The sequence below is a fragment of the Mixophyes fleayi genome, chromosome 4 (assembly GCF_038048845.1).
Source record: "Mixophyes fleayi isolate aMixFle1 chromosome 4, aMixFle1.hap1, whole genome shotgun sequence".
NCBI lineage: Eukaryota > Metazoa > Chordata > Amphibia > Anura > Limnodynastidae > Mixophyes > Mixophyes fleayi.
In genome coordinates, this window is record NC_134405.1 from 71,619,976 (window position 1) to 71,631,644 (window position 11,669).

The window sequence follows — 11,669 nt, forward strand, 5'->3', positions numbered from 1 at the left end:
GCTCAGGTATCTTATCAGTAGCAAACCAATAGAAAGTCCAAGATCATGTTTATAAATTATATGCAAATGATTTTAGGGTCCTGGTCAATAAAAGCAAGAATTTGCTACATAATCTCGCCTCAGTTTGGAATGCTGCAGAATTGCCAAACACCTGTTGTTACCAGATGTTTTTCTTAGCTTTTGAGTTTGTGTGCCATCAGCTATACGGAGAAAGGTGGGGTCCTAGGAAACTTTGTGATTAAAATTATTTACTGGACAATGTATTTTCAACAGCAAAATATTTTCTTGTATTTACTCTTTGTACTAATCTCACTTTATTTTGTATTATATTTATTCTATTATATTGTATCTTTCACAAAATAAACTATATACCTGTTAGACAACCTAAGTGTCGCGTGTTATTATTATCGTCATAGGGATTGTTTTGTTACCATACACTCTGAGATCTGGCCCACTGGCCATTATCTCGGCCGATATTGTGTATCCAGCCTTAGATATGGCCACAAATCTGCTGTGCACATACTATTATATCTGCTTGTTTGCTGTCTTGTCCAAAGGCAGTAACAACATTCCAACATGGATGATGACTATTAGTGGAGGTGGAGTTCCCCTTTAACTAGTTAACCTGTGTAAGCATTGGTATTCTGTGAAGGTGTGGCTTTTCATCATATAAATGTCTATAAGTTGTAAGCAATGTTTTGGCTTGTACGTTTTCTTACTTCATATTCAAGTATTTTTTATTTATAATTGCTTTACGGACAAAATAACGAGATTCCAAATATCCACAGGTTTTCTCCCGGCAGCTTCCTCCACATAGCTTTTCTGTCTTGTGAATGCCGATGATGTTGGAGAACTGACAATTGGAGGAAACCGTCCAGGAAATAGTGCAGAAGGAATCTAGATTTGGAAGCCATTTTGAGCACTTACTGCAATTAACCCTACTTTACAGGTTCTATCCTGAAAGGACACATTATTTTATACCTGCATAGTGCACAAGGCGCTATATTACATCAAAGGCAAAGGCATTAACAACCATAGTAGCTGAGGGTGCAGTTGTAATGGGACCCGCAACTTGGTGGGCCCGGCCTTCCCTCTAACATCCTTGTGTACATATATATGTGTTTTGTACTCCTTGGGTGTTACATGAGGGCCCTTACAAAATGTTGCTATGGGGCCCACAAATGTCTAATTACACCCCTGGGCCTCTAAAAGCGCAAAAACAATAAAATGTTGCTTTATTTAGTGGCTACTAGTGTTAACTGCTATCTAGTATGTTGTAAGTGCTGTTTAAGGATTGTGGTAATCTCGGTGGGTAGTTGCATTTTTTATGATATAATGGAGTTAAAGAGGAGGGTGTATGTTCTCACATGTACCAAACATACAGATGTAATATAGCGCCTTGTGCACTATGCAGGTATAAAAAAATGTGTCCTTTCAGGATAGAACCTGTAAATTAGGGATAATTGCAGTAAGTGCTCAAAATGGCTTCCAAATCTAGATTCCTTCTGCACTATTTCCTGGACAGTTTCCTCCAATTGTCAGTTCTCCAACATCATCGGCATTCACAAGACAGAAAAGCTATGTGGAGGAAGCTGCCGGGAGAAAACCTAGTGTAGTATTCAGCTTGATTCTGGAGCAGAGTTAATATCATAGAGAATACACTTATTTACAGGCTTTCTCTCCGGTGAACACAGAGGAGCATCTCAGGGAACACAGATGAGCAACGTTTTCATTATACCTGTTGTGTAAACAGCACTACATGCAGGCCCAGCGCTCCCATTAGGCAAGGTTAGGCACTTGCCTAGGGCGCCGGGCTCTGGAGGGCGCCTGGAGGGTGCCACAGTATTCTAAAATACTTTAAAACTGTGCGGCGACCGCTGACCATACCTGTCACGGCCGCCGCACAGCATTCAGATGCACAGGGAGGGGGGAAGAGGCTATTTTGTCACCACCGCCGCCTCTCTGCTCCGTCTCCTCCCCTCCACTTACTAATGTCAGTGAGTGGAGGGGAGGAGACAGAGCAGAGAGGCGGCGGTGGTGAGACAAGGTAAGGAGAGGAGGGAGGAGGGCGCCGATTTTTTTTGGGGGGGGGGGGGCACCGCTTTTTTAAAAATGCCTAGGGCGCCGTGGACCCTAGCACCGGCCCTGACTACATGACAACAATGCTCACTTCATACCACAATATAAATCGCTATACTATATTGGGATCACTCAATAGACATCCATGGCCCCTGATTCTGTGGGTTCACCTCGATTTTGGCTCCCACACGGAGTGGTGAGGGCAGGACACCAGGTCACAGACAAGCAAACTGGGGTGGTGAGGTCTGTAACTGCAGGCAAATTGTAAGTAAACAGAACAATATAAATGTCAATAGATACATAGATTCCTTTGTGAGTTTATTATACCTGATGACAGTATGTAACTTTTTAGTACATTAGCTTATAGTTACGCTTCCATTACATATGGATGAATATCTGTATGGCTTCTCTTTTAAACCTCTACAGGTCAGTGCTAGTCTACTTGCAAAATGTTTAAAAATAAAAACATGGACAATAAGTATTAGAATGGCAGATGTGTGGGTTTCAAAATATTATAGCTAGGTCAGTTCTTTGAGGGGGATTTTTCTGAGGTGGCGTCTCCTGATTTTGGCGCTTTGGGCTGGACAGAGGCCCCTCCTTTATCTCCATCAGACACTTCTTTTCTCTCTTCTTTCCGGGTGGTGATTGTACTTGATGTGTAACTCTTACTTCCAGAATAAGAACCAGAGGAATATGGGTAACCAATGCCAAACAGGCCGCCTCCTCCTACCGTGGTCAAACGTGTTTCCTCCCCCTCAAGGAGTTTTCTATAAACAAATAGAAATTATTATTAATTAAATGGAGGTAAAGGGGTATAGGGTGTAGCCCTAATTTGGGGACGGACAGGCCAATCATTGGACTTCAGCACCAAATGACAATACAGACCTGATAGTGTGGTAAACAGATGACAATGAGACACACAGGTATATAGCAGTCAACTCCAGTAGGACTTACAGACAATGATCTATTTCTAAATGCATGATTCTGGTGCACTGATCTCATTTTGGGTCCACGCACACTCACAGACACACACACACACACGTACACACACTCACACACACAAGCACACACACACACACATACACACATGCATACACATACACACACACATACACACACATATACATATACACACACACGTACGTACGTACGTACGTACGTACGTACGTACACACATACAAACACACACACATACAAACACACACACATATACACAGACACACACACAGACAGACACACGTACACACACACACACACACATGTACACACACACACACGTACACACACATACACACTGTGATATCGGTTGTCACTGGCTCCATTACCTGTATGCTGCTATTTCAATATCCAAAGCCATCTTGACATTGAGGAGGTCCTGGTACTCTCTCAGATGACGAGCCATCTCTCCCTTAGTGGTTCTTAGAGCATTATCCAGCTGGTTGATTGTATCCTGATGAGAAAACATTGTGACAATATGACAAGTGCAATATAAAGAAGACACTTTAGAAAAGATAAATTCATATTACTTGGAGTTTACCTTTAAGGGATCATGCACATGAGGGTCGTTCTGCTTCAATAATGATCTGTTGCGTTAAATCATGTTGTATATGGACTGTGCTGTAAAGACTCCTTGTCCATACAGTAACCTTCTAATCCTGTATATGCATTATACTGTATGCTTTATGTATGCTCTGATATATGCTGGGAAACAGGCTAAACTGCCCAGATCTGCATCCATGTGCAATGCTATTTAACACAAAAAATCATTAATGGAGCAAAATTACCCTCATGTGATTGAGCCCTTAATATTTCATGCTGACTATACAAATATATTATTTATAGCTGCCAGTTAGTAATAAAATAATTTGCAATTTACTGGTATAAACTGCTGTCTTTTGATAAAAAGAAAGTCAAATATTTAATTTATCTACTTGTGGGATATAGAGTTCATCTAACATGTATCAATTCAGTTTAAAAATAATAGTGGTCTGAGGTCTGACATCAACCCTTTATTCATTCATTCGGCATTAGAACACAGCAGTCAGCCAGGACTACTGCAGAACCCTTATGGTTGTCTGAATCACCTCTAGCACCATTGGGTCCTGTTAGTATGGTCAGATGCACACCGATAGGGGTCATCTGCGGGGTCATCTTCCAACCGCATTTATATACATGCCCTATAAAATTATTATTGGGTATTTTGGTCGTTTTCAGACCATACACAATATGGTATCAGGTCAGTGGTCTGATATCAGCTGTGATACTGCTAGTATGGCCAGCATTAGTTTTTTAAATTTGGTGCTCTCTGATCTCTAGTTAACTCTTATTGCTGCAGTGAAGCTGATCTGTTTAATTGCTGTATTTCAACCATAAGGCATCAGTAAAACGAATAAAGTGCCTGCAAATCATCTTATTATTAATTGAGGACTATATATATGTTTATCTCGTCAGTATGAGCTATGTTTTTGCCTAGCACATGAGTTTTAAATGGAAAAGTAGAGCTAAGGAATGAAGAAAGAACACCACTCTCACGCTCCTGAGATTACTGTATAACTGCACATTATAAAAGTTCTATGGATGGAAGTGTGAGTGATATTGCAGCAATTGAGAGGTGTTACCTGCATCTGAGAAATCTCTTCGTTGTTCCTGTCCTCAGCCTCCTGAAGCTGCCTCTCCAGCGACTCATTGGCACCGCGTAGAGCGTCGATCTCCAATGTTCGGGCTTGCAGCTGTCTCCGGTATTCTGTCAGCTCTTCCTTGGCCTGGCGAATGTTATCATTGTTTCGGGCTGCCTCTTGGGATACGTTGGCAATCTTGGTCTGGTACCACTCCTCAGCTGACTGCTGGTTGCGAGTGGACAAGACCTCATACTGCATACGAATCTCCTTCAGGGCAGCGGTGAGATCAGGCTTACTGACCACATCCATCTCCACAGTAACCTGCAAAAAAAACCAAAACATTTTTTGTTTTTATCATGATTTCTGAATGCAAACATCATGTGATGAACTTTTCACAAGTGATAATACAAGTGTTACTTTCATGTTACTACTACTGCAACCTTCTCCTCACTGGCCTCCCTCTCTCCCATCTCGCCCCCCTCCGCTCCATTCTCAATGCAGCTGCTTGACTCATCTTTCTCTCACGCCGCTCCTCCTCAACCTCCCCTCTCTACCATGCTCTACACTGGCTCCCCTTCCCCTACAGGATCCTTTTCAAACTCCTTACCACCACTTACAAAGCTGTCTTCCAGTCTACTGCCCCCTATATCTCTAACCTCCTCTCCATTCACACTCCTGCCCGCTCCCTGCGCTTGGCCAATGACCGTCGCCTCTCCTCCACTCTGATCACCTCTTCCCACTCTAGAATCTAGGACTTTTCCCGAGCTGCCCCACTACACTGGAACGATCTCCCTCGCTCCATCCGTCTCTATCCCAATCTGTGCTCCTTCAAACGGGCACTTAAAGCCTACCAATCATCCACCTAACCCCTCATCTACTCTGTCATTCTCCCCTCTCTCCCCTGGCCCCCTCTTCTCTCCCCCTGCTTCACTAGCCACCTTTCTTGCCTGTTTTTGTTTCACCCTCCCTTAGTATGTAAGCTCTTATGAGCAGGGCCCCCCCTCCCCTTCTGTCTCCATACCGTTTCTTCTGCTCTGTCTTTACTCCATATGTCTTCCTGGAGTTCCTGAAGCATTGGTACTTTATGTTTATTGTTCTGTACTTTGTCACCCTGTTTTGTACTACTGTTTGTACTGTGTATGACGCTGCGGAAACCTTGTGGTGCCCAACAAATAAATGATAATAATAATAATAATAATAATAATGTTATATGAAATGGGTCCTTTCCCACCACACAGAGGCTGATGAAGCACATAATTGAATCAGTCGTATTTTAAGATTTTTTTTTTTCTTTGTTGATTGAATTGTTTATGAAATGTTTTAAAATCTCATTCTTAATAGTACAGAAATATTTTTTTATTTTTATAGGAATTGTTTTGCAAGATCTTCTTTTAATCCATTAAGAATTGCCCAAGCAGTTTGCAAGTTAACTTCATTGTTTCACTAATTGACAGCTTTTCTTCCTTTATGTGATGCTCTTTGACACTCCCCATAAAGGAAAACAATCCTAACTCTTCCCAAAGCAATAAAGATGTGTTGTGATGGAGTTTAATGAGGAAAGGATGTTGCCAACACCAGTAGATAGGGGCTACCTTTAGTCATACCTGACTGTAAGAGCCATTTACAAACGTACAAATAATATGGGATAAAAAACATTTATTTCTATTGGTACTAATGTGCACACATAGGCACATGTCTATCCTTCATTTTGGACCCCAAATAAAAAAAATCAGCACTTATTTTTACAGGACTGCCATGCTATCTGGAAACGCGCATGATGGAAAGAGTGAAAATGTTATTTCAAAGTCCTACCTATTAGTACTTGGTGTTCCTGCAGGACCATCCACTTCATTCATTTCAACTTTTCAATTTTCTCTTAAAATATTTATCTCCTAAAATTTGGTTTAGACTTATTTATGTCTTAAATTAATAAAGCAAACCTAGAGCATGCAAAAGGCATGTGATATAGGCCATCTATAAAGGCCGACTCTTGGTTTCCACCACTTCAAAATACATTTAAAAATAAATCTTTTGTGGGGATAAAAATGCTCTGCATACCGTCGCTAAACAGGCAACACCCCCACCCGGCAAAAGAAAGCTTTCCACCCCTTGAATGTCATTTAAACAATCAAGTCCTGCAAAACAATGTATTGTATTTGTATGTGGGAGCAGAACAAGGTGCTTTCATTTTCTTAGGCCCACACTCAGCAAGGAATGTCCCAAATATACCCAGCTTCTATTATCAGACAATTTTATCCAGACTCCCCCATTTTCATGTGTAAAATAAAACTGGGAGCATTTGCACCAAACGGGCATTTTTACTGTGTGTGGTGCACATTTGTGATTTTACCAATGAATTGTGGCCTCGTTCTCCACTGCCAGGTACCCGATCAATACCATAAAGTCACATGGTCAAAATCTGACATGTAAGTCTTATTATATTCACTATGTGAAAAACATGAAACATCTTTACCAGCACTCACTTTAATGTTCTGCAGCTCTGGCTGGCAGTGAAAGTGTTAACCCAGTGACAGCTGACTGTAAATCCCAGAGGTGGAACCCAGGGTATTGTGGGTAATACAAATGCATTAAATGGACATCTGGACAGAGGAGATTGAGGGAATAAAATTCAAGCTGCACAGTGCGATCTTTAAATGTCTTATTATCATTTGTCTCCCAGAGGAGGAGCAGGGGCTGTGGACTAATGAAACCCTCTAAGATGTTTGTGTACATAGTGCACATTTATCCACAGATTAAGATTTCTTAGGTACAATGTGTAAATATCTTTTAGTTTTCTCCATTACCCGTATTATATGACTGTGGCGATATAGGTCCATCTGTTATTTTCTGGCAATAAACACACGTCGGAGGGAGGGAAGAGGGTGCATAGTGGAATTGCCCATTAAACATATACAAAACATTTGCCTTCTAGTCCAGGGAAGATGCTGTGTTACACTCATAGGTACAAAGCCACAACCCCACCTGAGTATGGCCAAAGGGTATAAAAGTGTATACTGTTATATAATATTCCCCTTTACTAGACATGAAAATAGTAGATATGACATATTTATTTATATCAACACTTGCGAAAGTATATAAGATTAAGCAAAGTGACTGATCGTTACTAATTTAATGAAACAAGCTATAAGGGAAGATGGTAAAAGACAAAACTACATGAAAAATTTTGTAAATGGTTAGAGCATTATTCATACAGTATCTCATTAAACAGACAATGGAATAAATTAATATATGCACATCCTTATCCGTCCTGTTACTACTGGAGTGATTATCTTAGCTGGTGGATTACCGGAAGATGTGGTACAGCATATTACAAGTAGGAATTCAGAACTGTTTGGGATTGGCAGATGGCTAATCCTGACTGCAAGGGATCAGAAACAGGTGTTGGTAGGTACCAGAAGTGAGTTTGTGGGTCAAATGGATCATCTTGTTGTCCAGATGTATTATTTACAATAACTTTTTTTTTTTCTCCATGTGTACATTTAGTTATAGAATTAAAAATGTTGATCAAGATGTTAATGTATTATGATCATTTGGTGCTTTTGGTTATCCTGGGCTCATATTTGCTAAATTGTATCGTGTACTGGATCTTTCTTACATCTTTTTAAGGTGTGGTCCAAGCTCCATTCCAAGAGGAGGTCAGTAAGGATATCCTGTACATCTTTCTTACTGCATCAATCTCTCTCTCACACTCCTCTGTGAATGAGGACGTGATGCCTACATTGTCCTTCTAATTCCTGACAATAAAGATATCCTCTACTCATGCCTGCATGGATCATGTCATTGTTCTCAGATCACCTATTGTAGAGGACAATAATTCATTCTCATCTGTCAATTCTCCCCAACACCAATACAGGCAAAGCATAAATTGACAGATTGTCTGCCGTGACAAGGACAAAGCTATTATTACATTAATCTCTGTTCCCATTTCCCCTACCTCTTCTAGTCCTGTGTGACTGAATTGTATATAAAATACCTATGTCTCATGTTAGCTATTTGCTCCATAAATACCTACTTTCTATAGTAGTAAGATTGTATTACATTAGAGTAAAGATAAAATATATACAAAAATATCAGTGGGTGTTGACTTTACATGAAAAAGGGTGTAGTTGGTAAACTTATAAAAATAAGTGTTAGTGGCAAATACTTATAGATTTAAAAGACAAACCATAAGTTAATTACTAAAGTCACAATGAGTCAGAATGGCTGCATCTTGGTCATTAAAATGGTCCACTAAACTAAAAGGACTAGTTCCCTTACATACAAAAAGCAGTAAAACATTCTGTAATATAAATGTAACAGTATCAGGAGCGTCGTACTGAAGATATCCGAGATAAAGTAGTGGGTGATTATTTTTCCTATGGGTAACTGACTTGATATTGTCCATTGAAGGACACATAATGGGTCTCTCTATGTTGAAAGTGCAGATAACAGAACATGTGCATGCTATTAGGTGCATAGCAAGTATAAATACAATAAATATACCTATACATATAGACATATATAGCTATATACATATATATATATATATATACACACATATGTTATCATGTGTATTTATATTCGCACATATGTAACTATCTCAATTTTCAGTTCAAGCAAAATTGTAGTTGTTAGTACTTATTGTATCTAAGGCTACTTTATAATTTGTATGTATATATATATATATATAATTGTGAAATTGCCATTTTTCTCTAAATCTGGAAATCTACATTATGACTTTGCAAATATTACCACATAATCAAAATAAACCCACAGCTTTAAGATCCGTATTGGTATTACTTTATTATAAAATATATTATTTTGTACAGCTTAAAAATCAAGAAAAAATTATTTAAAAAATATATATATTATTTTGTACTATAATATGTGTTCGTGTGTCCCTGTGCAGATACACGCACACATGTATGATACTGATATCTACAATAATAGTGTACATTATAATAGTTTAATAGAAATGTTTTTCTTTTATTGTTTTTTATTTTTCCTATTCTCATTACTTTTAATGCCCAAGTGGTTTATTGTGACCAAACCTCACTTTGAGTACACAGTATGCAGTAGTGTTGTCAGGGTTCATGTTCTGTGAAGCTGTGCTGCTGCCTGCAGTGGTCTTTATCTGGAATTCCCGTACTGGTGAGTAGAATACACACCCACCAGTGTCAACTACTGTAACTCCTGACAATACATCCCCTGCCTTGTACTTCTGCTAAATCCTCCTATTCTTGTTTCTGCAGCTCAGTCTGAGCATTCAACCCTGTCCCTAAATATATGTCCTTCAATGGACAGGAGATATAATGTATATAGTCAGTAGGGACTCAATCACTGCTAGTGACACAGACAACGTGTTACCGCTGTCACATCGACAGATCCACACAAAGATATTACGACCTTTATATTGAGCTCCAGCCCGATTACCACCCACTGAATAACTGTACTCTCCGCTTACCCCATATACAGTGTAATCTGCTCATTGCCACCTGCTCCAGACATCTCCCCTCCGCAGTGCTATGCTGTTATATGTCCCTAGAATTTGTCCACACAAAACAGCTTTGACTTTACAATCACAACATTGCCGAGTTTATTTAACCCCTTTACGCCTGCAATAACATAGTTTAATAGAAAAGTAGTAATTAAATGAAATGCAGCAAAACCAATGCACTTGCTGAGAAACATGTATATATTAGTCTCCAGTAAGCTGCATCTATATCACTACAACAGAATACTGCAATCCTGTAGTATTGCAGCAGAACCTTTGGCGTCCACTTTATTACAGGACCGCATCACATGACCTCTTTGTGTGCTCTTATTTGTCTCCGTAAAAGAGATACTGATGCCCTCCTCCCCTCCTCCCATCCCTAAACGAGCCACCGCCCTGCCAGACAGCCCCTTCCCCTGGGACCCACCTGCGCCTCTGTCACTGCAGCCTGAAGCTCTGCCACCTCCTCCTCATGGACCTTCCTCAGGAAGGCCAGCTCATCCAGCAGGGCTTCCACCTTCTTCTCCAGCTGCAGGCGGTCCAGGGTGGCTTGGTCCACGTCCTTCCTGAAGTTCTTCATGGCATCCTCAGCCTCCTCTCTCTTCCCAGCCTCTTGCTCCAGTTTCTCCTGCAGTTGCTGGATGCAGTTCTCCAGGTGCTGGCAGTCCATATGGGCTTGGTCCTTCTCATGGAGCTGTTCCTCCAGCCTGGACCTAAGCTCCCTGATCTCCTGCTCATAGATCTGGCTCAGCCTTGAGGGCTCTGACTGCTTCTGCCTAAGCAAGGTCACCTCTGTCTCCAGTAACTTGTTCTGCTGCTCCAAATGGTGGACCTTCTCGATGTAGGTGACAAAGCGGTCATTGAGACCCTGCAGCTGTTCTTTCTCATTGGTCCTCACTATCTTCAGCTCGTTGCTTAGGGCTGTAGACTGGGACAAGTCAAAGTGATCTTGGTGGGTGGTGGGGGACCTGCTTACTTTCCTATAGGAAGACACGCTGGTGTAGGTGTCTCTGGGTCTGTACGCCTGGGAGGACCTGGAGCTAGTGCTGTACAGATGGCTGGATGACCTGGGAGAATCCCCAAAGATCTTCTTGTAGGATGAAGTGTAGAGATCCCTGGAAGTCATGGTTAGACCTTGAAGATGGGCGTGGGATGCTTCTGGTGATGGCTAAGGATGTGGTACCCTCTTCTTCCAGTCTGCACACAAGCACACTGCGGACTCACGGCATCACTATATATACAGGCACATGCTGCACAGCCACCCATATTAACAGCTAGGCACGCCCAGAATTACAGCATGTGATCTATCTATGCAACATTTTCTGCAGCTCTTTCAGCTATCCCGTCCTGGAAGGCTTAATTATTCCACCTCAGCGCTGTCCTGCTGCAGCCAAGGAACACTTTGTAATTGTATCAGTACCTACTTAGTTGATATATTTATTAATACAGCAGTTATAAATAGTTATATATATATATAT

The 11,669-nt window shown here is 40.8% G+C and overlaps 1 protein-coding gene across 1 annotated transcript; it reads right to left on the reverse strand.

The window, feature by feature from the left end:
* Window positions 1-2,380: 2,380 nt before the first annotated feature.
* Window positions 2,381-11,425, reverse strand: LOC142151608 (low molecular weight neuronal intermediate filament-like). The gene is made up of 4 exons (XM_075207430.1): window positions 10,619-11,425; window positions 4,698-5,018; window positions 3,405-3,529; window positions 2,381-2,846 (listed from the first exon to the last, which is right to left on the reverse strand). Exons 1-4 carry the CDS (start codon window positions 11,315-11,317, stop codon window positions 2,603-2,605), a joined length of 1,389 nt encoding a protein of 462 aa, XP_075063531.1. The 5' UTR covers window positions 11,318-11,425; the 3' UTR covers window positions 2,381-2,602.
* Window positions 11,426-11,669: the final 244 nt, after the last annotated feature.